The sequence below is a fragment of the Grus americana genome, chromosome 23, assembly GCF_028858705.1.
Source record: "Grus americana isolate bGruAme1 chromosome 23, bGruAme1.mat, whole genome shotgun sequence".
NCBI lineage: Eukaryota > Metazoa > Chordata > Aves > Gruiformes > Gruidae > Grus > Grus americana.
The window spans coordinates 2,033,577-2,060,266 of record NC_072874.1 but is presented as its reverse complement, the minus strand read 5'-3'; the positions used below and the strand labels follow the sequence as shown (position 1 = coordinate 2,060,266).

At 55.7% G+C, this 26,690-nt stretch overlaps 4 protein-coding genes across 12 annotated transcripts in view; 3 read left to right on the top strand and 1 right to left on the bottom strand.

Annotated features, from left to right (window-relative positions):
• KIAA0319L (KIAA0319 like) overlaps positions 1–7,145 on the top strand; it is a 34,787-nt gene extending 27,642 nt beyond the window's left edge. For 2 of the 3 annotated variants that reach the window (XM_054802213.1, XM_054802211.1), the window contains 4 exons: positions 419–541; positions 1,082–1,172; positions 1,532–1,623; positions 3,660–7,145. In XM_054802213.1, coding sequence (XP_054658188.1) covers positions 419–541; positions 1,082–1,172; positions 1,532–1,623; positions 3,660–3,847 — 494 coding nt within the window. In that variant the 3' untranslated portion in view covers positions 3,848–7,145. The remainder of the gene's footprint in view (positions 1–418; positions 542–1,081; positions 1,173–1,531; positions 1,624–3,659) is intronic. The other variant, XM_054802214.1, reaches the window with a different exon arrangement.
• Positions 7,146–11,149: 4,004 nt separating this feature from the next.
• Positions 11,150–17,341, top strand: LOC129195957 (interferon alpha-inducible protein 27-like protein 2A). Of its 2 annotated transcripts, XM_054802694.1 has the most exons (5): positions 13,823–15,399; positions 15,721–15,794; positions 16,202–16,240; positions 16,627–16,788; positions 17,120–17,341. In XM_054802694.1, the coding sequence occupies exons 2-5, from the start codon at positions 15,791–15,793 to the stop codon at positions 17,194–17,196; spliced, it is 282 nt and encodes a 93-aa protein (XP_054658669.1). In that variant the 5' UTR covers positions 13,823–15,399; positions 15,721–15,790; the 3' UTR covers positions 17,197–17,341. The 2 variants fall into 2 exon arrangements, 1 of the variants encoding a protein (XP_054658669.1); XR_008574001.1 differs by lacking the exons at positions 16,202–16,240; positions 16,627–16,788; positions 17,120–17,341 and having other exon boundaries at positions 11,150–15,399.
• A 7-nt stretch (positions 17,342–17,348) lies between these two features.
• LOC129195958 (interferon alpha-inducible protein 27-like protein 2A) lies at positions 17,349–19,125 on the top strand. Its single transcript, XM_054802695.1, has 4 exons — positions 17,349–17,502; positions 17,785–17,835; positions 18,218–18,379; positions 18,846–19,125. Exons 1-4 carry the CDS (start codon positions 17,364–17,366, stop codon positions 18,965–18,967), a joined length of 474 nt encoding a protein of 157 aa, XP_054658670.1. The 5' UTR covers positions 17,349–17,363; the 3' UTR covers positions 18,968–19,125.
• A 3,462-nt stretch (positions 19,126–22,587) lies between these two features.
• The window catches only part of ZMYM4 (zinc finger MYM-type containing 4), a 45,501-nt gene continuing 41,398 nt past the window's right edge, over positions 22,588–26,690 (bottom strand). For all 6 annotated transcript variants that reach the window (XM_054802443.1, XM_054802437.1, XM_054802438.1 and 3 more), the window contains one exon: positions 22,588–26,647. In XM_054802443.1, coding sequence (XP_054658418.1) covers positions 26,440–26,647 — 208 coding nt within the window. In that variant the 3' untranslated portion in view covers positions 22,588–26,439. The remainder of the gene's footprint in view (positions 26,648–26,690) is intronic.

Here is a 26,690-nt window from a genome sequence, read left to right as displayed (position 1 = left end):
GATCTTATGATTTTGTGGTCTTCAAAAGCCACTCTTCAGTTCTGGTCACTTTAAAGGATCTATTTGTTTCTTGTAGCCTGTCTCACAGGCTGCGTTTGCATTTGAAAATCAAAACCTTATTTAAAATAATTTACTTAACAAATATATGAATTCCATAATTTTTATATCAAAATCACGATTTATTAGGCAAATTTTCTCAGCATGCTATAGGTGTTATGTTAGTGAAGCGGGACTTTTTGATTTGGCGTGAGGCCTGGGTTCATACGTTTGTGCTTCTTATGGCTAAGGTAAGAGGATGAACTGCAGAGTGAGTAGATTTAAGTTAGAGCCTGGGAATGTTGACTGTATCGAACTATACTGTCCCATTTTTGCCTCACGTGCGAGTCCTTTAGTTCACCTTGCCGCTTTTGGTCCCTAGCTTGTCAGCTGAACTGCTCTGAGCATGGTCGCTGTGACTCCTTCACCAAGCGCTGCGTCTGTGACCCGTTCTGGATGGAGAACTTCATCAGGGTGCAGATGGGGGACGGCGAAAGCAACTGTGGTATGTGCACCCTCCCTGGGATTGCTCATCTTTGGAAAGCACACAGTGTTTGAAACCCAGGGTAGGCAGAGTAACAGGTACCTGCTTTCTCCAAGTATCTCTGACGTGATGCTCACACAAGGAGATAGTCCCTGCCCTGGGCTCGTGCACGTACCTTCTTGGCAGGCAATATTTGATGGGGAATCAGCTCCTCTTCAGACCCTCTCAGTGAACGCTCACTAAGAGTTGAGCCCGTTCTTAGTGTATAAATCACACCTCTTTTCTGTCGTGCCCCTACGGAGGCTTTCCTGCAACGGGAAAGCAAATTTTATAAATAGTCACACATTGAAAAATGCCCTTGTGCAGTGAGTCTGCACGCTGGATCTCAAGCCTCTGGCTTCCGTAGGTGAGTTAGTGGTGCTGTCAGTGGTGGATGCTAGCCTCTAATTCTGCAAAGGGTCAGGCCTTTCTTTTTCTTTCTGAGAGTAGTCATCTAAAGCGCACACTGTCAACTGTATGAGGTGCCAAAACGTCTTTATCTCTGGGGTGTTTTGCTTTCAGAGTGGAGTGTGCTGTATGTGATCATTGCATCTTTCGTCATTGTGGTTGCCTTTGGAATCTTATCCTGGATGGTGATCTGCTGTTGCAAGAGGTGGGACTGAGGCCATAACCCCCACTGTATCAGTGCTTCAGAGCCAAGTAGCTGCATTAGGAGGTGAAAGATCCAAACCTGGAGTCCCAGCAGGTCATCTGCTTAGCCCTGGGATGTTAGTTTTTGTCATCCAGTGTTTCAAGTGAAACATTGAAGTACTAGAACTGTGGGTTCAGTTAAGAAGCAAGATTTGGATTAGCCTGTAAATGTGCAACTAAAGCAATGTTTTTAATGTTTTGCTTTCTGATATGAACGTAATCTGAAATATGCAAGTACTCTAGCTTTGAAGATCAGAGTTGTCTTTTCTTCTGGCTTTTTTAGAAATGGACTGCCTCTTAATTCCTTTTCTCCCCCTTTAGACGAAAAGGAAAATCCAAAAGAAAAAGCAAATACAAGATTTTGGATGCAACGGATCAAGAAAGCCTGGAGTTAAAACCAAATCCCAAAGCAGGTAAAACATGAGAGGGAAGAGCTCAGCATTTCCAGAATGCTGACTAAAAACACTCTTCCTCAGTGGACTAAAAATCACAGAGTGAAATAAACGTGATGTTAGGCGCTGACAGACAAGTCTCAGAAGATCTAAGAGCTTGTTTCATATCTGTAGACAAGATATTTAGTCAAGTTATCTAACTCTTTGGTTTAGAAATTGGGGCTGAAACTGGCCTGGTCCTGATGTCTCCACTTCTGTCAGAGCAGTACTAAGTGGATGTATGTAAGCTGTGCGGAGACTGGCCTGATCCAGGAAGCCCACAACCGGGTGTTGACGAGAATTACTCTTGCTCTAAAGTTTCCCACTGGGTTCTGATAGTGAAGTTTGCTTCTTGCCAATATGCAATTCCTTGGCCTTGCTCTACAGCAAAGCATAAATTCAGTGTCACTAAGCATTTCACTAAACTGGTCGACTTTGGCTAGTGAGCAAAGGGACACCAAGCAACCTGAAAATACTCATGGCCTGGAGAGAGTGATGTTTCTCTCTGCCCCCATATTCTCCCACCACAAATGACTTGTTCATAAATTTATCCATTCTTGCCCTTGTGAGCATCAGGCTCTGAAAGCTTCACGTTTTAGCTCATCCTCTAATTTTTCCAGGAAGCAGATCCTTATCTTAGGAGGGGGACCCATGAAGTCCTCAGTGCTTCATGTGGCTACAGGCCTGTTGGCCTGTTCCTGAAATGCAGTCGTTTGTCTTCAATGTTCTTAGCCAGCATTTTCCTGTCCGTGCTGCTGTCCTAGAATGCTTGTCAGGTGCTTTGCAAAGATCATTGAGTTATTTCAGGCTGGAACGTTTTTGCTGCGATTGTATCTGATACCTGAACCCAGCTGTGGTCACCTCCTGACTGACGAGGAGAGGAGGGAGATGTGGGAATGTGTGGAGCACAGCCCCACCAGATGCTGGGGAACACTTCAGCCGCTGAAATAACGCGTTTCAAATAAGAGTGTGCGTCCTGGTTTTGTTTAGAGGAGGCGTTATTTTAACTGTGCGTGGAAAATAGTCCCTGATCCTTGTTTGCTAGTGGAAAATAATTGCTCATCCTAGTATCGCTCTATTTAATGGTGTTCCAGCAAAGTGAACAGTGCCTAACGACAGCATCGGAGGGCATTGCAGCGACAGAGCTGATCAGACAATTCCTCTGAGAACCCGGCCATCCCAACTGCACAAACACAGATACCCTTGAAGAAAACCCGGGTGTGTTTTCTTCCCTCAGCACCCAACTCCGCTTTAATCTGACCATCTGTCACCTCGCACAGAAGAGCCCCACTGTTAAATAAAGGGCTCATTGTTCTGCAGTCTGTAGCAAATGTGCCTCAACCGTTTGCTCTCTGGTAACTAAACTCATCTTGCTTCTTCCAAGGCTGGCTGCTGACTAAAGTCTTTTTCCTTGCTAGATACGTCCAGGGAGCATTCTGCTAACAGAGGAAATGTTGCATTTCTCCATTAAGGAAAAGCTAAATTTAAATACTTTCTCTGCTGACAATATCAGTATATGTCTCTCTCCTGTCCTTGTGCATTAATCTAAATTCAGCCTGCTAATTTATCTCTCTTCCATTGCAGGCAAGAGAAGCAGAGATGAGAGTAGGGAGGGTAGTGAGAACGTGGGGATCTTCCCTCACACACCTGCATGTTCCCTTTACTACAGCTGTTAGCCCTCAGAGGGCTTTCTAGGCAGTGCCCTGAGCAAGGTCAGGGAGACAGAGCTCCCACGTATACTCACAGCCCCTTCTGGTAACATAATTTGTTTTCCTACCTGTTTGTTGTGCTTTGCACCAGTTTGAAGTGGTGGTGTGACCTCTGTTGTGCCAAAGTATCTGAAACAGGATCACTTTGGCGTCAGCATTTGAGGGAATAAGTGATGGACACAGGAAAGTCTGATTGGGCTGCCCCTTTGACATGGTAGGAGAAGGAGACTTAAAGAGGGAATGGAGTACAGTGAGGTTGTTGACCAGTATTAAAAGTATTTTTAACCTGGGAATCTCTCTCCTTCAAAGGCAGCAGACAGAAAGCCCAGGTCCTCAACACTAGCCTGATGCACTCGGAGTCTGAACTGGACAGCGATGAAGCCATCTTCACGTGGCCTGACCGCGAAAAAGGGAAACTGCTCCGTAGCCAGAATGGCTCCTTGCGCAACGGACAAGTGATGCTCAAACCCAAGAACCAGAGGGAGGAAATCCTATAGCTCCCCTCAGGCGGCCTTTTGCCAGAGCCTGGTGGGAAAGGCCGCTCCCGTCCCCAGCCTACAAGGGCCTTTGGGAGGCCAGTTTGATTAGGACAATGCTGCTAACTCGTTTCACAGAAAATAACTTTTGTTTTTGTGGGTTTCTTTTCATTCAGTTAAAACTGGTTGTACTTGAATTTGAACTTCAAGGGAAATCAAAGGGAGGAGAAGGCAACTGTGAACCCCAGGCAAAGCGTCAGAGAACAGAGCTGGCATCTGGAGAGCAGCAGGACAGAACCACTTGGAGCAACTGTGAATGTGCAGGACCCTCCTAGCCCACCTCAGACTGCTGCGGAGGAAACACCCGTGGACTTCAGCTCACCTGCCTCAGGAGCTCCTCGGAGAAGGACCTCGGTCAAGGCTGCGCTTTGAGCTGTGTGCTGAGCTCCTTTCAGGCTCCAGTAGCCTACCGTGGGCTACCTTTGCTGTCGAACAGCTTTCTTCTCTTTTATTCCCACCTTCCCTAATGGTTTAAGCACTATTTTAATTTAGACTTGTCCTTTCACATGCACTTGGTTGCTTTTGGAGTGTAAAGGAGGGGGAATCTAAACACTATGGTCACACTCCATCAGCTTGCGGGTAGGAGAGGGTTTTGTAGCTGTTGTAAATTACTGTCAGGCTTTTCTCACTGGGAGTGTTGATGACACGGTGCCTGTTCAAATGTGAAAAGCCGAACTGTCTGTGGTAATTGCCTGGGCTAGGAGACCCCCTCCTGCAGCGAGCTCTCCCGCTGGGTACCGGAGCGGGAGGGGATGCCCACCTGTGGAACCTGCCTCTGCGGACTGGCTGAATCCAAAGCTGTGAGATGTTCAGTGGCCCCAGCACCTTCTGTTGGTCACCAAGTCGTCCCTGAGTCTGGTCATTACCCATATCTCAGTTATGAAATGCCATATGGTGGGGTGGGGAGGGTCCTTAAAATTTACACAAGCCAGGCAAACAGGGGTTGATATCTTCAGTGCCCAGCGGCTGGCTGCTCCCTCTGGCTGGCAGCTTAGTGTCCCCATGTTGTTATGGCTGAGGAGTCCTGCGTGTTCCTAACGCAGTGCGAAGTGCGCGCTCGGTGTCCTTTAGTGGAAAAGGGAACTCGCGGTACCCAAGGGCATTGTGTGGTGAGTGCCAGCAGTGAGCGGCTGTGGTTGCTGCCTGGGCTCTGGAGGCCTGTGTGCGGCGGTCCTTCCCCGTGCCCACTCCTTTATCTCACTGTGCTGCTTTCAGGAGTTGCGCTGCTGTCTTCTGGCAGAAATCAGCCTCTTGCTGGCATGAAGGATGCCGCTGCTCCTCTGTGGATGGGTGGGCAGTTTATTGCCTTTCTTTGTGTTTAATTTAAAAACTGGAAACTTGTTTCATTGGCTTTTTTTTGAGCTACGAAAGCCAAAAGGCTTTAACTTCCTCAGTTGTATTTATATTGCTGCACTACTGATTTGTGTTGAGCTAGATGAAGATTAAACACTATTGAATGCGAGGGAACGCTCCCTCACTGAATGTAGTCATGGCTGCTGCTAAGTTTATTTTTCTGGGCAATCAGCTGTCTTCCTCGCGCACCAGCGCTGGAGCCTGCTGCTCTCCCAAGCGCTGAGGCATCAGCCTTGTGCCTTCCCGACTCCGCCAGGCACGGGGCTTGCCTCTCGCTTGCCTGCGTCACGGCACGGGCCACCCTCCGGCTTGTCTCTCACTCACGCAGCTGGAGCTCCGAGCCAGGCTTCCCCTTCCCGGGCTGCTCCTGCGCCCGCTCTCCCGACGGCTCCTTCCCCACGAGCCCGCCTGGGACCACACAGGGGGACGGCTGCCGGCAGGATGCTCCCCGCAGCGTGCCTCACGGGGGCACAGCCCAGTGCGGATGCAGCCGCTGTTGCCAGCTGTACGATGGCCGGACACTTAACTCTTGCGTGATGCTGTCCGCTGATGCGTTTCCCTTCATTTGCATGTAAGATGAACAAACGAGGAGAAAATGAGGTTTTGAAACTGCAGGGACTGAGCAGTGCTGGGACTGTGCCCGGAAGTGGTTCGTGCTGTTAGAGGAGAGCTCTTGGGCTCTCACTGATTCTGGTCCGTTGGGCTGTTGCTTTCTGAGCCTCTTGCTCCTGCCCGTCCCGGGGAATTTCCCCCTGCGGTAGCTCAGGCTGGGTGCAGTGGTTCAGCCATCAGACGCTCCTTGCTGCAGAGATCAGTACCCCTCGCAGGAGACGCAGAGCGTGCTTTCGAGCAAGCCTGGCTTCTAGTTATGAAAGACGGAATTAGAATCTGTGCAGCTGTTGCTGCCAACACCTTTCTTTAGCTGAGGTGACTTTCTCTGTCCTTACATTTCACTGTGGGGTAACAAACGCTTTGGGGTTCTTCAGTCAGCTGGCAGCACCGCCCTCGAAGGCTGGGTTTTGCGGCGGGCTGCGGCGGCCCCTCCATGCCGAGCAGCTCGGTTAGGATGGCTTCCTGGCTCGTTAGTCATTTGTCATCACCGAGTGCAGGTTTGTGACAGAGTGTCGTGCAAGCTCCCGTTAGACTTCTGGCTCCCATTAGTATTCCCCAGCCGTGCAGCCCTCTTCCTTGCTCCACACGTTAACCCTTGGCACTGCTGAGCCCTGGCAGCGCTGCAAGAAACGGGGACACGCAGCAACCGCACCCGGCCTCGTGGGAGCGTGAGGCCCTGGAAGCCGGCGGAGGCAAGGAGACCCCCCCAGGCTGAAGGTGGCAACTTCTGGCCCAGCACAGGACCCCCCGACCTGGGGGACGGGGCAGACCCTGCTTTACTGCGCCGTTTGTGCAGACCTCTCCCAGGGTGTGTGCACAGAGAGCAAACGCGTTATTCTGAACCCCCCACCACCCTCTTCTCCCCCCCCCCGTGGCACCACTGCTATCGCTGCTGGGTTGTTCCCTGTGCGTTGTGAGCGGGGCTGACCTTGCTGGGGAAGGTTTCTGCATTGCTATGCATTATGATTTCACAATTAGAGACACTGGCTACAAGTCACCCATGTGTGGAAGTTAGAAGCTGAGACATCTGTTAGATGAACCATCAGCTTCACTTGATTTTGTTTTCTTTAACGTATTCAAACACTGGTTAAGATGTTTGAGGCAAATGTTGCATTCTAGTTTTAAAATAGTTTGCTCTCAAATCTTTTCTTCATTCTTCTGTGTAGCGGGGGCTGTCCAACCTGTCTGGACTTTGCTTTAAGAATGTTTGTTGATTGCAGTGTTACTTGGATCAAGACTAAAAGTAATTTTTTTTAAACAAAATGTTTCTTGCAAATAAACAGGGAAGATGTTTTGCTGCTGCTCAGCTTGCTTCTTTCTTCAGTTTTGGCTGTGGGATGGTTCCAGATAAGACCGCTGTGCTCTTTCTGTAAGAACTGGAAGTCCCCCCCTTGTTCCTCTCGCCCGGTGCCCGGCAGCGGGGTCTCGCCGGCGCTGCTGCAGAGGGGCTGCCTTTGCTCCAGCCGCTGTGGCCTGCGGTGGGGCTCTATTGCCAGCGTGGCTAACAGGGCTGCCGAAAGCTTGCTCAACAGATGGCCGAGTCCGCTCCTTGCTCAGCGACCAATGCAGCAGCCTCTACGTGTTGATCTCCGCTTTGCGTAGGGAGCGGGAGATGCTGAGCCTCGTGCTACGGCCCCGCGCTTGTGTTTTGACCCCTGGTTTGTTTACCTGCCCATGCTTTAGCACAACTGTCCTTAGCTTCTGCTCTATGAGGTTGACTTTTTCAGCCTGAGCGGCTCTTGCCTCGGTCTCCTGCTGACCAGGTGCGGAGTCCCCTGACCTGCCCGGGCTGCTCCCTGACCACCGAGGCAGGGGCCGACTGTTGGTGTCACTGGAAAGCAAAACAGCGGCAGTGCTGGGGCTCAAGCTGCACCCGCACCTGGGCTAAGTGTACCTCCTGAGAGAGGTACGGTGGAACGTTTACTAATTAGTGGAGTCCTTGAAGGAGATTAAGGAGGCTGCCCAGCTGTCACTGGGGCTGGCTGCTGTAGGGAACGTGCTTTAGCACCGCAGCAGCCAGAAGGGACCTGATGGCTCCGTGGGACATGGATGTTTCAGAGAGGGGAGGAGACTCACCTTCAGAGCTGCCCTTTTGTCCGTGCGCATCTCGTGGTCCACAGGTTGTGCTGCACCCCTTGGAGTTCACGCTGCTCAATGTCACCTAAGGGCAGGAGAAGCTAAATCTGCTGGGCTCCCTGTCCCACTGCCTCTGCCCACAAGTGTGGCAGCAGCTGCCTTTATTTTAAAGCCACCCCGACCCTCTGGAGGCATCAAACAGCTCCCGATGCTGTTGCACAGCCCTGCCTGGCGTCAGGGCAGGTGTAGCCCTGCTGAAACCTGGCTGGGATCAGCCCTTGTCTTTGGAAAGTTGAAGCAGCAGAAGCCACCAGTGCCCCACTGCCATCGGTGCTCAGCTGGGTCCCTTCCCCTCAGTGTTCGTGCTCTCTGCTTTGTGTCACCCAGCTCTATTTATTTCTCCCCCCCTTCCCCTGCTCACTCGCTGTCCCTGCAGGAAGCCTCTCCGAAGGGCTGCCCTTTCCTGGCTGCTCCCAGCCAGATCCCTTTGCTGTCTGCTCAGCATCACTTAACGTTTCTTGGCTCCTGGCAGAGGTGTGGGAGGAAACCCAGCAAGTGCTGGCTTGCGGTGATGGGCAGAGGTGGTGGCCATGGGTGAGGGACCCCCGTGTCCCCCAGCTGCAGGCTCTCAGGGCTCGGCTTCTGGTGGGGGGGGAAGCTTGCACCAGCCCCAGGGCAGTGCGGCAAGAGCCAGGATTGCTCTCTGCCCCGAGGGCAAACAGCTGCTCCTGCCTCCAGCTGCATCCCCTCCCTGGGGGGAACTGGGTCTGGGCTGGAGCCTCAAAGCAACCCCAGGCTCATTATTTGCAAGAAATCTCAGAGAAATAGATTTTGTTGCAGGAGTTTCACAGCTTGAGAAACTGAGGCAGGGGGATGTGCATGGCAGGAGCTCCCTGCCTGGCTGAGGGAAGGCAGGGATGGGCAGAGCAGCGATGATCACAGCTCAAGGACTCTCTGCCTGCTGCTGCCACGGCTGTCTCAGCGTTTCAGTGGCTCAGCAGCCCGGGGAAGCCCCGGGGCCCCTTGGGCAAAGGGATGCGTGGATGCGGCCACTGGCACTGCGATGCTGCGGCCGGCAGAGCCTGAGCCAGGGAGCTCAGCGTGGCTGCAAATAGAACCCCCAGCACCTTACGCAGCGCCCATGGCCAGGAGGAGTTAAAAAAAAAAAAAAAAAAAAGGCTCTTGCACGTTTTTTTTCTCTCCACACACATTCTCACCCCTCTGCTTGTGCTGTCCTTGTTCCGACCATGTGGATTTGGCGCTGCTCCCCAGCGCCTTCCTGTCATTAGGATTCCCTGAATTGCTGCTGCTTTACCTCTTCCAGGCGGGCTCTCCCCAGCCTCGATGGCTGCACTCACAGAGCTCCCACACCCCCCTGGGGCCCCTGCAGCCACAGGGGTGACACGGTTACGGGGGTGACACGGTTACGGTAATGATGTGCTCGTTAAAAATCCCTCTGATGATGGGTGTGGGCAGCCCCTGCGAGCAAAGGGCACTGCATGGATGCTGGTGGCTCCTGGGGACATGGTGGCACTGCTGGCACACTGGCATTGCCCCCTCACCGCAGGAGCTTCCCCCGGGGCCGTGCCAGGGTGGCAGAGCCGGGGCAGGAGCGTTTGGTCACCACCCCGAGAGGGGCCGGGGTTTGCAGGGGGCTCGGCTGGAGGAATGACCCTGTGCTGGCTGTCCCCCAGTGGGAGCCGGTCACCCTGCCGCAGCCCGCCCTGCTCCCCGCCACCGGCACCCCACACGTGCCTCCTGGGCAGGTACAGACCCAGCGTTTGTCCCTGTTAGTTTTAGGCATTTTGGGGAAAGCAGGGCTGGCTCAGGATGGGGGCTTTGCGCAGCATCCCTGCTGCAGGTGCCTCCTCCCCTCTCCTGCCGCTTGTCCCGCTGAAGCGGGGCCCTGAGGGGCATTGGGGTGCGATGCAGGTGATGCGGTGCAGGCCCATGGGCACCGTCACCCTCTGTCCGTCCCTCCATCCGCCTGTTTGTCCGTGCGGGCCCCTGCGTGCCGAGTGAGTCCGTCTTTCCATTGTTCAAACAATCTCTTTTCCACACTCAGTGCCAAAGCCTCCCCGCTCGCTCCCGCACGCGCCAGTATATTTAGCTGCCTCTAAGCCTCTACCTTTCCTTATATAGGAGAGGCCAAACGAATTTCGCACTCTCATTATTAATAGCCTGAGAGGAGCTCTTAGGAGGCTGCCAAAAATAGCAGGCAAACAGAGCGCACCCGGGGTGGGGAGGGCGTCGTGGCAGGCAGGGAGCCGCCGGGACCGCCGCGGGAGGGACACCACGCTGCTTTTTCTGGCTTTTCCCTTTGGGAACCACAATCAGGTGTCTCCCAGCGTCCTGCCCCCGCTGCAGCCCCGAGCGGGGGATCCCCCTTGCCCCACCAGCCCTCCGCAGGCAGAGGTAGGACCAGTGGGAGCCCGAGGGCGGCGGGGTCCCGGGTTGGGCAGAGCAGCCCCGTACCCCCGGGCTGTGCTGCTCCGGGTGCCAGAAGAGCCGCTCCATGGGTGTTTGGACACCCAGAGTGGGTGGCCTGGGGCAGCCTGGGGATCCCCATCCCCGTGGGGTCCCCTCGTCCCAGGGGAGCCCCTGTGGCTGCAGTCGTGACAGGTTTCACCCTCCCGAGTCCCCCACGAGCTCCGCTTTGCCCTCCGAGCTGCCCCAGGTTGCCGCTGGGCCCAGCAATGAATGCTGGCTGTCCCCATGGCGTTGTTTCAGGACCCTCACCCGGCACCCAGGGGACACGGGGCAGGTGGCGGAGGGCAGAGGTGCCCTGGCTGTCTCTGTGCTGGTGGCAGCCCTGGCCGCCTCATCCAGGAGGGAGAGCGTTTCTCAGCAGAGATCCCCCACACGGCATCCCTGGAGCTGGGCACACCACGAGCCGTGTGCTGGGACACGGAGCCTGGGATGGGGCATACGAGTAGGGGGCTGCGGGATGCCCAGAGCGCGGAGGGTCTTCACCTGCACCCGGAGGCATCCGCATCCCAGGCAGGGTCTGCCTTAAATCCCTCCCTCCCTCCCTCCCTCCCTGGCGAGGAACTTCTCCCGCTGAACTGGAGGATGCTGCAAGCTCCTGCGGACGAGCCGGAGGAGTCCTGTGGCAAAGTCAAGGCGAGTGGGGAAGCGGCGTGATCGTGCGGGGTGTCACCGCAGCCCGCTGCCGCCAGCCGAGCCCGCACCCGGCCGCTGTCACCTCCAGGACCGTAAGTGGCCGTGCGGGGCGGGAGGTGCGGGGTCTGCGGGAGGCAGCGGGGCTTTCCCCGCCGCCGGCGTTTAACCTTCAGCGAGCCCGGCGGGTGCCGACCCCCCTCGGGCTGGGGATGCTGCTGCCGCTCGCAGCCCCGCACTCGGCTCCTGGCAGCGGCTCGGCGTGGGCAGGGAGGGGGCGGCCCCGGGGCTGCGGGTCTGGGGGTCACGGTGGCCCCCACACCCCTCGGGCTAGCCCGGGCGGAGGAGCGGGGGCAGCAGCAAACTCTCCATGGGGTTGAGGGGGGCAACGGGGCACCCCCGGCAGGTGCTGGCTGCAAAGGGGGGTGTCCGGTGGTGGGTCCGCGGGCAGCGCAGCGGGGCAGAGCCCAGCCCACCTGCCTGCAGGTTCCCCCCCCCCGCAGCGGGGCCGGCTGCCCCCTCCCCTGGGAGCCGGGGTGCCCTCGGTCACGCAAAGTGGGGACGCCCCACGCCGGTGGGATGGGGCAGGAAGGGAACCCCAACTCCTGAGCGCCTTGGCGTCGTATTTTGGACATGCACGGGGGGAAACGCTGACCACCGCGGCCGGGTGCACCAGGGCTCCACGTGCTCGCAGCCCCGAAACGGGCAATGCCCACAGGTTAAGGGGTGGCAGGACAGGGGCTGGGGTGCTCCCCCAGGCACCCTCTGCCAGCGGTCCCCTTGCACCCACCTCCCTCCTCCTCGCTGGGCCTCTTGGTATTTTTTTAAGCCGCTCAGCGGCTGAAGTGGCTGCTGCAGTGGGTTTGTCGGGGATGGATGAGCTGGGGGGAGCCGGTTGGGGGGGGGCAGCGCTGAATAGTAAAACTTGGAAAGGCCCCTGCAAGGCAGCGACTGCAGAGCATGGCCGGGCACGCAGCGCTGGGGGGAGCGGGGAAAAAAGATGCTTCCTTTTATAGACAGACTGGGGCTGTTGGGTGCCGTGCAAGTGCATGGGTGCTACCACGGCCGGCCCTGGCAGCCCCCCCGGCTCCTCCGTCTCCCCCTTGCAAGGCCATTTGCCCCCGGTGACCACAAGCCACCCTGCCCAGGGCAGGGAGCTGCTCTCAGGGCAGGCGGGGGACCCAGAGGCTGCCCAGGTCAGGGGGTCCCAGCCAGTGTGGGGGCATGGAGGAGCTGTGGGAGAGGGGCTGCCCCAGGGCAGAGCTCCCTGCACTGCAGGCAGGGAGAAGCTTCAGCTCGGGGACGCGTCTGCAGCCGTCAAGGGCAGCGCCAAGGCTGGGGAGGGTGGGGGCTGCCAGCGGTGGAGCACCCCCAGGTCTGCAGAGGGGCTTGCACTGATGACCCGGAATGTCCGGGCACAGAGAGGGCAGTGGAACAGGCATGGGCCGTGGGGCAGGGCTGGGACAAGGAAGGGTGTTGGGAATGAGCAGGGGTGGCCCAGGATGGGATCAGGTGAGACTGGGCACCCCGGATGCAGTGACCATCCCACGGTGCTGCGTGCGGCCCTCCAAGGTCACTGGGAGAGCCCGGCTAGGGCTGCGGGGACCGTGCCATGGGATGGGGCTGTGTGGGACCCCCAGACTGGGGTACCTCTAGCACCGCAGCCCTGGGAGGCTGCCCAAGGTCAGCTGAGGTGGCTGGAGCTGAACCTGACCCTGCTCCCTGGCTCCAGGGGGTTGGGGTGGGCACAGCCACCAGCTTTCGGCTCCCGGTGCACCCCAACAGCTTCACCGACCCCTGGGATCCCCTGCACCCCTACGGCAAAACTGTGCAGCAGCATCCTCCTGTGCTGCGGGGCCAGCAGAGCCCGAAGGGTTAAGTGGGTGCATCTCTGCAGCCTCTGGCCTCTGGCCACCCACTCCATCTGCTTTTGGGGGGGCACAGGGATGCTGGTCTAGCCAAACATGCTCTGCCCCACCGCTGCTGCCAGGCTGGGTACTTGGGTCCTGGGAGCTGTGTCTCTGGGGTCCCCAGCGCCATGTCCCTGAGCACTGGTCGTGTGGGAGGTCCCGGGGTGCTGGTGGAGCATCCTGGGGGGACCGTGGCCATGCTGGCAGCAACCCTGCGCCCCGAGGCGATGGTTGGCGGCTCCGGGGGTCACCGAGCAGGGTCTCTGCTGCCTGTGGGTGCCACAAGCAGGGCCGGCGCGGTGAGCGTGTACTTGGCACCCACCGGTTCCTTGCAGAGAGCTGCAGCGTGTGTGGCCACAGCTCCCGGCGCTGAGTCACGTCCACGCCTGGCCTGGCCAGCCCCGCGTCCCTCCTGCCTGCAGCCTGGCCCCCCGCGCATCCCTCACTCCCCCAAGGAGGGGGCAGTGCTGGGAACGGCTCCCTGCACCCACCGCTGCTCTGCTCCACGTCTGAGTTTAGGGGTAGGAAGGTCACTGGGGTCGAGGCACAGATGGGCTGTGGCGACGCTCGCCCCCTCCATCGTCCTGCGCTGGCCGTGCCGTGCCGGGGCCGGGGAGTCCCCCCACACCCCCCTTACGGTCTCCACCCCCTGAGATCTCAGCTGAACCCCCTCCCGTGGGCAAAGGCGCCTCTGGCCTCCCCTGCCCAGAGCTGCGGGGTGGGGAGGGCCTGGACCCCAGGTCCTTCTCCCAGCCTTCCAAACGAGCCAGGCGGGGAGGGTGGGGGTGCAGGAGGTGGGTGCCCCCAGTGCCGGCCCCAGCTGCACCGAGCTGCAACCCCTGCTTTGGCACACGGGCTGCAGCAGAGAGGGGGATGGGTGCTGCAGGGTGGTGCTGGGGTGCTCCAGGGTGCTGGGGCAATGCAGGGTGCCGGCGGGGTGCAGCTGGTGCATCCTGGGTCGATGGGGGACCCCCTCGTGCAGAAATGGCTCCTAGCGCAGGCACCCACCTCCGCCGTCCGTGTGGGCTCACGGGACACGGCACTTGGCCATGTCCTCAGAGGTGCAGTCCCCCACGGTGCCCCACGGCCCAAACTGCTGAGCCTCGGCTGCGTCCCGGGGCGTCCCACCGCCCACGAAGGGCAGCCACCGGCCAAACTGCCAAGCGGTGGGTGCGTTGCCAGCCTGAGCACCCTGCGGTGGGTGCAGAGGCTCTGCATCCCAGACACACACGTTGGCCACGGCACCGTCTCGCTCTCCAGCCCCTTGCTCCGGGGTGGCTGCGGGCACTACGGGGCTGTACGGGCAGTGCCACAGCCAGGGATACACCTGGGGCTGGGCGCAAGCAGGGGCTGGATCCAGGGGTGGGCAGGATGTGCTCCGCACAGCCCCTGCCCAGCCTCAGGCTTCACCGCGGCCGCCGGCTCCTTCCAGGGTCCCACCACCCAGAGCTGGTGGGTGCTGCCAGGAGCGGCTGGTGTCCCCGTGCCCCATGTGCCCAGCGCCACGCTGCCTGCCTCTCCCTCCCAACCCTACATACTTCTTCATATGCCCATATGGAGTCGGCTGGCGTTATGGAATGTTAAGAAGTATGTATTTTTGGGCTGGGACCCCCACGCCGGGAACCCCCCTCCACACCAGCACTGGCCCAGGCGGCGCATCCGGAGAGACGGTGCGTCCCTGGGGCTGGTAAAAAGGAACCAGATCAACTTGCAACTGGATTTGGTCCCCTTCAACCAGCTGCAGCGGCGCATACACGGCGGCACCCACTGCGCCCTGGCCCCGAGGGGCTGCGCCGGGTGGGCTGGCTGCGTCCTGCCCCGAGGGGGCTCGGGGTGAGAAGCTGGCGCAAGGAGCGGGGGAAAGGGGGGTTTGCAAAGTGGGGCTTTGGCCGGTTTTTGAGGCTGCCCGGTGGAGGGGAGGCAGCCAGAGGGGCTGCACCTCCACTGCCAGCCCGCGGAAATCTCTGCGCTGCCCAGACCGCCCGCGCTGCCCGTAGTCCTTGTCAAAAACGGTGGAGCTTCACCAGCCCTGAACTGTCGGGAAATGCCCCGTAAAGCCCCAGCTGCTGCAGCAACACCCCACACACCCCCCCCACCCCCCCCCCCCCCGCCCGGCGCATCCTCCCCGCCGCAGCCCTGGCACCTCCTGTCCCCGCATCCCCATGGGAGGGTTGGGGGGGGGGACAGGGGTCCCCGTGGGGAGCAGCCCTGAGGTCCAACCCCCCGGGACGGGCGACCCCACGCCCCGCTGCCCGGCTGCCTCCTGTGCCGGCAGAGCCAGGCGCACCAAGGGTAAACACCGACATGGACCAAGAATTTGGGGAAAACGAAACTCAGCGGAGCAGTTTCTTGGAAATCTGCTGTGCTGACATCACCTGAGGCCCCGGCTACCAGCGGCAAGCGTGCTCCAGCAGCACTGAGCTCTTGGTGGGCAACAGACAGGTCGGTGGCATGGGGTGCTGGGGCCCCAGGATGGGTGTTTGGGGACAGCACCCCTTTTCTGAGGCGGGGGGATAAAAGTGGGGTGCTGCTCTCCCCACTGGGCTGGCAGAGCAGCCAGGGAGCCCTGGGCTGGGAAGAAACGCGAGGTCTGGGGGGGGGTGGGTGGGGTGTGTGTCTCTGCTTTTGTGGGGTGCCCAGGGGCTCTTGGGGGGCAGGACGGGGTGGGAGGGGGGTGGCTGTGGGCACCTGGGCAGGAGAGCAGGGCCCCCGCTCACCCCCCATGCTGCCCTAGGAGGAAAATCTTGTTCTTGTTCCCTGAAGGACCAGGCTCAGACCGGACCCGTCACACATCTCACTCCAGCGGCTGCCCCCCCTGCCAGGCCAGGCCACCATGCGTAAGCTCACGGGGTCGGGGCATGGGCCCCGCAGCAGGACAGCGTGGGGAACACGGGGCGCCGGCCCCTGGGCGCACAGCAAACGGCCCTCCGCTTTTGAGCAGAGGCACGGGGGGGCTTGGGGCTCTCGTGGGACGGGGCCAGGGCTGGCCGCAGGCATGAGGGCTGTGCCAGCAAGGACTCGCTTCCCTGGCATTTTGGAGAAGGCGCGAGCTGCCGTCGCGGTGCTGTGAGGCGCTGGGACGCTGCTGGAAAGGGGCACACGCTGCTCCAGCAGGCAGGAGGGGCCTGGGGGTGCGGGCGGGGGATGGAGGAGCCCCTTGCAGTGCTGCCCAGAGCGAGGGCAGCAGCTCACCTTCGCTCGCAGCCCTGCCGACTGACTGCCCTCCATCTCGCCTTTGTTACAGATTTTGTGGGCCCTGCCATCGGAGTGACCATAGGAGTTGGTAAGGTGCTGGTGTGCACGGGGACAGCTGCCACCATGCGGAAATACAGCACTTTCCCGGGGCTTCACGCTGCTGCTTGCTCTGCACGCACAGACCCCTCTTTGGGGGTGCTGCCTCCTCCCCAAAATGCTGCCCCTTGGCCTGTCCCGGGACGCCCATGTGCAGGACCCCATTGATGCCCCAGCTTAGAGGGGGTTTGGCCCTGGGACCCTGAACCACCCGCTCTGCTCTGGGCTGTCCCGGGGAGCTGGAGCTCTGCCTCCCCGCACCCCCTGTTTCGGGGCCGGGGGACGCGTGCGGCTGAGGAGAGACCTAGGGCTGAGGGTTTTGCAGCCTGGGGACACGTGTGCCCGCGGGAGCGTCACTGCTGCTGCTTTCCGATGCAGGACTCACTACGGCTGTGATGCCAGCAGCTCTGTATGTGCTGGGCTTCACCAAAGCAGGAATTGCAGCTGGATCCATAGCCGCCAGAATGATGTCTGTAGTTGCCATGGCCAATGGTGGGAAGGTGGCTGCCGGAAGCCTGGTGGCCACAGCGCAGTCGCTCGGTGAGTGCTCCCAGCACGGTGCCGCGGGGTGCCCATGGGGTCACTGTGGTGCACCCCATGTTTTGGCCTCCCCGGGCGGTACCAGCAGTGTGGCAAGGGCCTGGGGTGGCCACGGGAGTGGGGGCTCCCAGGGTCGCACCCGCTCTGGGGTGCCTGGTGCGGCGCCGCTGGCTGCGCCGGCCTGGCTGCAGGGACACCTGATGGCGGCAGTGGGGCGAGGGGCTGCTCCTCCTCAGGGTGCTCCCCCAGGAAATGGGGCACAGTGGGGGCCCCATGCCAGGGCCAGGGTTGGGCTGGGGGGCTCAGGCTAATTTCTCCTTCTCTTCCTCAGGGGCAGCAGGAGTCCCCATGGCTGTGAAGGCTACCCTGTCAGCCATCGGGGCTGCCATCGGGGCTGCCCTGCTGTGATCCCCTGGATCCCCCCCCGGGACCCTCGCTGACATCTGCCGTGACCCCCCCGCCCCGGACCCCCGCCGAGACCCCCTGCAGCTCTCCCGTGCCCCCCCCCCCCGCTGTATCTGACACTCCAAATAAAGACGCCCGAGCACAGACATCCGCCTCCTCCCCGGGTCGTGATGCGCCGAGCGGGGGCGGCCCCGGGGCGGGGCGGGGTGGCCGCAGCTCCGGCACCGGCACTGGCTCTGTTCCGGGCGGACGGGGCGGGGCGGGCAGGGCTGGCAGCGCTTCGGGTGGGACAGGCAGCGCGGCGGGCAGGTATAGCGGGCAGGTATAGCGGGCAGGTATAGCGGGCAGGCAGGGCGGCCGCGGGCGGTGGGCACCCCGGGGTGCCCCCTTTGTCCTCTCTCCTCCCGGCCCGGGAGCAGCGGGGCCCGCTCCCGTCCTCGGCCGCTTCCCGGGGGGGTCTGCGGGGGCCGGGGGCAGCTGAAGCCGGGGGGGGTGGGGGCGGGGCGGCAGGCCGGGGGAGCTCAGGGTGCTCGGTCCCGCCCGAGCGAAGCTTTCCTGCCTGCCCCCCCCACCTGCCTTTTGCCTTCTTAGCGATGGAAGAGAAAACCAAAGGAGCAGCCATTGGAGCCGCTGTCGGACTAGGTGAGGACCTGGCGTTGGATCAGCCGCGCTTGGGTTCGCTGCCCGGTCCTGTCCCCAGGCTGGCAGTGGTGGGGGCCTGACCGGGCTTGGGGGGGCTGCGAGTGCCGGGGGGGACTTCGGGAGCAACCGCGAGGGAGGCGGCAGCGCTGGCCTGTGCCTGGAAATCTGCCTGTGCCCGCTGCTGCAGCCCTGCACGCCTCTGCCATGGAGCCAGGCTGCGAGAGCTGGGGTTGTTCAGCCTGGAGAAGAGAAGGCTGCGGGGAGACCTTAGAGCCCCTTCCAGTCCCTAAAGGGGCTCCAGGAAAGCTGGAGGGGGACTGGTGGCTGGGGGGCAGATGTGGGTCACAGAGACCACCCTAACGCTGCGGTGTCCTGCCTGCAGGAGTGGCCCTCGTTGGCATCCCGGCAGGCATCTGTGCGCTGGGGTTTACGGCAAGCGGCATCGCGGCTGGGTCTGTGGCCGCCAAGATGATGTCAATAGCTGCCATAGCCAACAACGGAGGAGTGGCTGCCGGCAGCACCGTGGCTGTGCTGCAATCGATTGGTGAGTGGGGAGGGCAGGGGAGATGAGCTGTGCTGGGTTCATCCCTAGAGGGTTGCACGGGGTGATACGCTCGGCTTGTGTAAAGCCAAACAGCCCTTTAACCCTCTGTTGCTCTGAATCACCCAAAACTGCGGGGAAGGGATAAATCCGCGATGCGGCAGGAAGAGTCGGGACTTGCTGGGGTAAGGCACCAAGGCTGAGGACATCAGGGGCCACGTAGGTAGATGTCCGCTCTTCTGGTGAGAACAACGCCTGTGTTCGTTGGCAGTGCTGGCCAGAGCCAGAAAGGGGCTGGCTGTGCTCAGGGAGCAGAGCCCGCTCTCAGGCCGGCTCCCCGGCACAGTCCGGAGAGGTCCTTGGCTATTTCTGCCCAGGAGAGGTCCTTGGCTAGCTGTGCCTGGTGCTCAGTCCCTCAGCAGGCAGCATCGATGCTCCTGGGGCATCATGCTTCTCTCTATCTTTGCAGGAGCTGCAGGTTTCTCTCTTGGTGCCAAAATTGGGCTATCATCTGCGCTGGGGTCGCTTGGTGCAACAGCTGGTGCCAGTCTGTTCGAGGGGAAGAAACCTCCAGGAGACAAATGCAAGTAAAGCCAAGAAGGTGCCTGAGCCCGAGGTTTCTGCCAGGCAGCGTGGCAGGCGCTGCGAAGCCCCTGCAGACGCCCCAGCGACTCGGCCGCCCTCTTAAGAGCTATGGAGCTACTTGAGCATTGAGTGCATTGAAACCAATAAAGGTGGTTTGCAGGTGGGAGTGTCGTGTTGGTTGGTGTGCGGTCAGCGCCCAGGTACCCGTCGAGTGCCTCGGGATTTGCGGTGGTCCAGGAACGGACTCAAACTGGCAGGTTCTTCAGTCCCGCGCTCTCTACCCCTAAAAAGCTGGCAGGGCTGTAGATAGGTTTGATATAAACCATGTTTAACTCACATTGTGTGTGGTGACGGGTGACAAACTGGACTGACACGTGGCTTGTGTTCCATCTGCATCCCAAGCACAGGCGAACAAGGCTCTCCTTGGCAATCGGCTGGGTTTCAGTTACTGTCTATAATTAATTACCTAAAGTAAATTCATTGAGCAACAGCATTAGTCAACAAGCGGACACAGTATTGCCCTACCACTTCTGCAGTTCACATGTCATCATTCTGAATGATATTTCCAATTTTCTGTGTCTCCTGAAGTAAACACCAGCTATCTCTGTGCAAACCCAGCTCGCCTCAAATGATGGTATGAAAGTGTTAGCCGTGTAATAATAAGAATATATTAAGCCTCCATTAAAACAAACACTGTCCCTTGCACCCCAGCCACACATATGATGAGTCCATGATGCCTGCTGGCGATTGTGGCTGCACCAGGGCGCGCATAATTTTGGATGCTCATTCTTCAGGCTGCTGGGAACATTTAATCAGCACTTGTGTCTTTTTTTATTTTTTTTTTTTTTTTTTTGCTTGTGATTGCCTGTATCTGTGTTCTCAGCAACCTCTTTAAACCCAAAGGCTGCACTGGCTGCACGGGCACTTGCCCGGCTGTGGGTGCACCAGCAGAGTTCAAAATACGTGTAAACCAGTTGTGCGATGGGGGCCTTAAAACCCGCACTGAGGAAAGCTCTGGTGGCTCCCAACACAGAGGAGCCTTGGGAACCTCGCGCGGAAAGCCACGAGACTTTCCCTGCCCTCCCTGGAAGCCACATCAAGCGCTGGATAACGAGGGGCTGAGGGGAGCGGTGGTGTTTCCGTGCTGCTGTGGCTCTTGGGTGACTCTAGCGTTTCAGGGTGCCAGCCAAGGCGATGGTCGGTCCCGAGGACTCTCCTGCTCGCTGACGGCGTCGGGCAGCACTCGAGCAGCCACCGGTTCCCCAGCGCTCGGTTTGGGGATGGGGTGCCTGTAGCAAACTCAGCTGGTGATTGAGCTAATTACAGCTGATCTCAGAGGCTTCAAGGAGGAGCAAAGCTCAGCGTGAGCTGCTCTACAGCCAGGTGGGAAAGACCAAGCCTTGCTGCAAAGTTATTCAGCTGCTATTTTAATGCTGGCTTAAAAACAACTAAAGCCTGTCCCCACTTCCCCCCCCCCCGCCCCTTCAAATCTGTGAGATTCTGCTTTTTAACTTAGATTCCAACATCATACAGGAAATGAGGATGTACTCTTTTATTAAGGTTAAAGGTTTTTTAATCACTTTTCCAGAATACAGATACGATTCAAACAAAAACTATTTTTGGGGTCTCAGTAATTCACTTATTAATACCATACATTGAAGTCTATAAATTCTCATATAAGAAAAAGTCTTTTTAATATAGGTTATGATGCACTGGTGATCTATTTAAATCTTTTGAAGTAACACTTTGCAGTTATATAGCACCTTTCATCACGGGGGCTGCAAAGCATCCTACAGAACTTAGCCTCATAATGCCCAAACGAGGTAGGAAAGTCTGGCCAATTTACAGATGGGTACAGCTGAGGTACAGACTGGCAAGGGTCGAGACACGAGGTTTCATCGATACAACAGTAGTGACGTGGTGTGTACTCTGGATCCCGGGCAATATAATAAGTGGCTTAACTGGGGACAAAGTCAAGAGCTGTCACCCACATCCTTCTCTTCGAGGAAGAAGCCTGGCTCCCAGCAGGTCAAAACGACCTTTTCAAATTGTTCTGGCTTTTTGTGTTATAAAAAATGTAGAAGAGAGAATAAAAAGCCCATGACTCCTAGACCTAGGACCCCAGCTACACCGCTCGTTGGCATACCTAACAGTCAGCTGTGAACCACAAGATTAAGCACGCCGTAGCTAACGTGGCTATTGCAGCCTGCATCCGTGAGTCTGAACACGGGGAAGCTGGACCGGATTTGTTAATTAAAACTGTGCACTTGGGATGCATTTTGAGCTTTGGTGTTTGAGGCTTTGTTTAGCTTGACTGTTTAATTGTAATAAATTCCCTCTTTCCCTCCAAGCAGGTGATAATCTAAGATATTTCAGGTTTTGTTTCTTTAATAAAAAACCATATCTCTGCTGAAAAACCATTAGCTTAGGGAATGTTACTGTCCAATGGAAATTTAAGTTCTGGGGCTGGAAGAATCCAAGATACCCAAGTTCCTTCAAGCCTTTATGACTCCCAAAACCATTTACAACCTTGCAACGCTCCCTGGACCAGAGCTAGCACTGGTGCCATCGACTGAGTGCTAAGGACCTCCATGGCAGCAGCACCTATTGGTGACAAATGAAAAACAAAAAACCTGTTGCAGATTTTGCAGTTTGCCACGGGACAGCAGCAGAGCTAGCAGGGTACATGCAGGAACTGAAACGCTTTTAAATTCAGGTTCTGAGTTTGTCCCATCCATGACCCATGCCCACATTCACTAACTTTTCCTAATAGCATCCAACTGAGATGCTTTCAATATGAAATGCTGAACCCTAGACACTTTAATATTCGTATTAGTTTCTTGCTGTGCACAATCGCCCACCTGCCCAAGCCCAGCACCCTCCAACGCTCCTCTGCCACCACTTCCTCCGTTATTTCTCCCTCTTTCTGGCATGTCCAAAATAGTTTCCTTGTAAAGCACAGCACAAAAGAAAAGTTATCAAATGCTTCTTGGAAATGGGGGGGGGGGGGAGAAACTGAAGATAAAAATGCAAAGTCTTACAGCTCAGCCAAGTGCTGTGGGCTTGACACGGGAGCCACGGGATGAAGCCAGAGGGGATCTGTTCATGCAGTGGTCAGATTAAATGAGTTACTTCCCCTCTTAGTTAAAAAAAATCCACCTTCTAACAAGAGGGCTGGAGTCAACTTCTTAACAAATGCAACAATATTGTGCAGAACCACTCTCTCCCCCCTTTCAAAACAACCGGTTCCTCCCGGGGAAGATGCAAAAGCAGAGGCAGTCCTACCTGCCCGACAAATCTGCAGCTGTCATGCTGGCCAAAGAGGTTCCGCTCGAGCAGCTGCCCACAGTAAGAGCAGAAAGGAGGCGACCGTGTAGGGACAATACCATTTCATCTGCCGAGGACGAGGAGGTGAAAAGCGGGGGTTCACGCCTGGCTCCACTCGCACCCACCCTCAGCGAGGCAAGCCTGGGTTTCTGACCTGCAACTCAGAGGCAGAACATGCTCCCTTCCAGCTTCGTTGCTCCTAAAACTCCTTCTAGAGTTTCTCCTCAGCAGCGGTCCGTGATCTGTACAGATTGTTGGTGCTCATACTGTTACAAAACACCATCCTCAAAACTGGATGGTTTCACAAAAGAAAGGAAAAGCGACCGCTCAGTAGCTTAACTGCTCAAAACTTGTCATTTCTTTAAATCTTGTAAGGCTGATGATGCTAGTGGGGACATACAGCAGATGAGCAGCTATGTAATAGAAGACAGCAAATCTTATTTTTGCCTCTGCTCTGTTAGGGATGTTTAAACTGGATGAAAAAGAGGGGGCAGGAACCTGTTGTGCTGATGGGAGCAAAACTCCAGCCTAGACAGCAAGTGCAGTGCTGGTGGTTTAAGAGCACCATAAGGATTTTATGCACGAGCATTTGTTCAGTTTTCTTCTTTTTTAAGGCAACAGTGAGACTATTGCTCAAGGGACTGAGAAGAGTTACTGAGATTGTTACCAAAAACCCAAAGACTTTATTGCACATTCAGTCCCTTCTGTGACCCTGGCACTAAATCGGCACTGATGGAGCCTCGTCGTTGTGGGAGCCCACCCTGGGAACGTGAAATGAGTGACTTTGCTACCGTTCTCTATCAAGTATCTGAGGAGCCATCATTGGGCTGGAGACTACTGCCAGAGAAATCCAGGTGTTTCTTCTAGATCAGCAGGTGGCAGAATAATTCCTAAGATGATTTAACTTCTTTTTGCTCCTAATTCTGTGGCATTCAACGTGCCCCCAGGTTCCTTCTTTAGTCACCCGAAGCCAGGAGAGAGCAGCAGGTTTGCACCAGGCATCTCTTGCAGTGAGAACTGCCAGGAAACTGCCAGCACCGCGGAGGTAATAGCCACGCTCCAGAAGCTTTTTAAACAAAAAATCTCTGCAAAACCCAAAGACTTGTGTTAGCAACCAGAAGTGCGAATACACTCGGTAAGGTGTAACACGACACGCTCACTTCCACGCTCTCAAACCGGTCTGCACAGCTATGCCACTACCCCTGCATGCTGAAAATTAAGGGGTTAAACAACATGTACCTAGCAGCAGGAAGGCACAGTGACAGAAACCCTGTTAACAGGAAGCATCATCTTCTATTTTTCTTTCTCACAGTCATCTTTGTTGTTTCTCTGTCCACGCTAAGACTACAGCATGACTTTTCTCCTTAAAAGAATATTTCAAGCAGTAAACATTGTTGCATGGTCAGCGAATGATTCAGATATGTTTATTATAAACAACTTTGTCTAAGTGTTTGGAGCTTGGATCCTGTGCATATATTCTATAAATACATTTTAATCCTTCAAAGTAATCCATCTGGTTAATCAGTTTGAACTCTAGCTGGGCTGACAAGAAATTCCTTGAGAGGCAAAGAAAGCCCAGGCACACCCTGGCCAACGTGTGCCATTGCTGAAGGGCTTCCAAGCAGAAGGTATCTGACTAGGGAAACTGAAACTAAAACTGCTTGTTCTGCTAATTTTATCATCGAAAGACACTGCACCGAACCCTTCCTCATTGCAGAGCCATGACGTAAATGTTTACAACTTTGCTATCAGCCAGTCAAGCTTAAAACAATTGAACTTTCCTTGCTGAGAGAGTATGAAAGGCAAATTATCTTTCATTCCAAGTACCTGGAAAAAATTAACGTACGTGAAAGTCTTCACAGACAAGAAAGAGTGAGGGTCTTCAGAGAAAGAAAAATGAGTACGTTACTCATAAGATACAAATATACTACTTTATTCTATGGGAGTACTTCTGTAATGTCTATTAAGGGAAAACTCAGATGTGGTATTATTTTTCAGACAATCCCCACCCAATGAAAGCCAGCCCTCCCACCGGCTTGTCCTCGCTGCTGCCTTGCTTATTCCCCGGGAAGGCAGGGAGCGGGCAAAGGCAGCCCAGTACAGCTGCCCTCTTGGAGGGGATGCCCAGGAAATACAGAAATTCCTGGGTCCCTCCCCTCTCCTACTGATGCAGAGGTTCTAGGCACACCCATGTGCAAGCAACACAGCTCAGACTTCTTTTATCCCCTAAGACCTACACACTAATCTTTCCAGACTGATTTTTTTTCCCCCTGAAATGTTCTATCCACCATCCCAATGCAAAATACCATGCCTGCTATTTCACTATTTTAATATAATATAACTATGGGGAGGGACAAGTTCGTGTTCACAGAACATGAAATTAGCCCACAGGAGCATTGCTGAGCCTCCGAGTGCCCGGGCAGTTTACTGGCAGGGAACGTACTACGGCCGAAACATCTCCCCCAGGAGTGCTAGGCCAGGACATGGAGAAAGCAGTTATCTTTGATCAGAAATGACAGACACAGATGGGCTTTGATCAGACAGAATCAGGGGCAGGTTTACTTTTCACATAGTTTTCTGTATTAAAAAATACATCAGTGAAATCTGTTACAGGCAGGGACAGGACTACCGAGTACACAACGTCAATAGACTACTTTCTGATTTTATTTTTGTTAAATTACTTTTGTTACTGCTAAAAAAATAATTAAAAAACAAAACCAAACAAAACAAAAAAAAGGAAATATAATTCAAGGCTGTTGATTTTCATCTCTTGAAATTTTAGTGACAAGATCAAATATCAGACCCCTGTTACAGAAGATGGATAACTGACCAGCGCTAGATAAAAACCATACAATTCTCTTCTTTAAAAATAGTTTGGGTTTCCAATGAATTTGTGACCACTGGTCATCAGAAACACACATCTATAGCTTGAGAAAACGGAGATACAGACAGTATCTGATAATGTCCTGTCCTCTAAACACAATGTGGGAGCTTTTCTCTTCAAAAAGACGCAGTAACAGCCAAGCCTTAAAAAAATCTCTTTCGATTTCCAACACTAGACTAAATCTCTTTGGGTAGGGTGGGAAAAAAACACACATGGTAATTTTCTACCACAGTTCCGTTGTCAAAAGTAATACTGCATCCTTTGTACAACACTGCACGCGTTGCAAAGGTGGAAAGAGAAAGAGTGCACGTATCTTTCGTCTGAAATGACAAGGCCCTCCAGATTTGCTTTATAAAACAACCAAAAACATAGGAGTAGGGAAAGAGGAGAAAGGAAAGCTGCCTTAAGGGAAAAAAAATTTCCGCGCACCACAGTATTTGCTAGATTATATCGACAGACTGCAGAGCTACTGGGCTAGGTAAGGGATTTTCTGCACATACCCCAGGACAGTCACTCTCCTGTACATATCCCAGAAATGTTCGTCCCGTAACATGATCACTCTGAAGTTTGACCTACAGCACCTCTTCAACGCCGAAGACCGAACAGAGCTAGAGTTGGTGTTAGCCTGGACCGAGAGCTAGATTCTGGCATCGTGTGACCATTTAACAGCAGCCAGACAGTTGTCCGTTCACATAGCTTCCCTGGCAGACATGCCAGCAGCTTCCGCCTTCCTAACGTTTGATCCCAGTTTCAAAAAAATTATAAAAGCGTGTGTGTACGTGTATTTATAACGGAAAGTGTCTGTTCGTCTAAACACCACCACTTCCTCTCCTGTCCTCGTGAAGAGCTCTAGGATCTCCACGTGCTCTTTGGCAGCAAGGACTGCAGCCGTGAGGCTGAGAAGTCACGTGAGCCACAGTCTAGCTCTCCATGCCCAACATCGGTATGGTAGATTTTACACAACCATTTTCCTTAAAAATATCTCAGAACTTTTTAAAATCCTAAACAGATAAAGGATTTATGCACCACTCAAATAGGTTAGTTCATCTTGAATTTGTTCAGAGGATTTATCGGTGCCACAGGACGTTGTTTCTTGCAGCTTACACAGCTTGCTTCCTTCCAGTTCCAGTTTGTACATCCACTGTGGTTCAAAATACGCCTGTAGGTGACATTATCTTGGCTTATTTGATACACATTTTCCAAAGGCTGGACGTATTCACAGTTTGGTGCTTCTGATGTGTACTCAAAGGAAAATACCCCACTTCAGTTAGTCTGATAACTCAATATCAGAGTCCTCTGATTTGACTTTGGCAAGTTCTTCGTGTACCTCCCTCACCATAAGAATACGCGTTAACATGATGTCCAAGGTTCCTGGGTCTATTGGCAATGTGGAATACCACATGGGGCTATTGGGTACACAGGAGCGCTCAGGTTGAAGGTAAAATACATCACTTCTCTGCTTCACACTTTCAGAACTGTCAATGTAAAGAAAGGAAGAGCACATTAGCAGAAGGCAGC

What these genes read in the sequence shown, in the direction of transcription:
- LOC129195958 (XM_054802695.1), top strand. Translation starts at nt 17,364, where the DNA reads ATGCGCCGAGCGGGGGCGGCCCCGGGGCGGGGCGGGGTGGCCGCAGCT. An exon ending in ACAGGCAGCGCGGCGGGCAG is followed by an intron (nt 17,503 to 17,784) that starts GTATAGCGGGCA and finishes TTGCCTTCTTAG; the next exon opens with CGATGGAAGAGAAAACCAAA. An exon ending in GGCTGTGCTGCAATCGATTG is followed by an intron (nt 18,380 to 18,845) that starts GTGAGTGGGGAG and finishes CTATCTTTGCAG; the next exon opens with GAGCTGCAGGTTTCTCTCTT.
- LOC129195957 (XM_054802694.1), top strand. An exon ending in CGGAGTGACCATAGGAGTTG is followed by an intron (nt 16,241 to 16,626) that starts GTAAGGTGCTGG and finishes TTTCCGATGCAG; the next exon opens with GACTCACTACGGCTGTGATG. An exon ending in GGCCACAGCGCAGTCGCTCG is followed by an intron (nt 16,789 to 17,119) that starts GTGAGTGCTCCC and finishes TCTCTTCCTCAG; the next exon opens with GGGCAGCAGGAGTCCCCATG.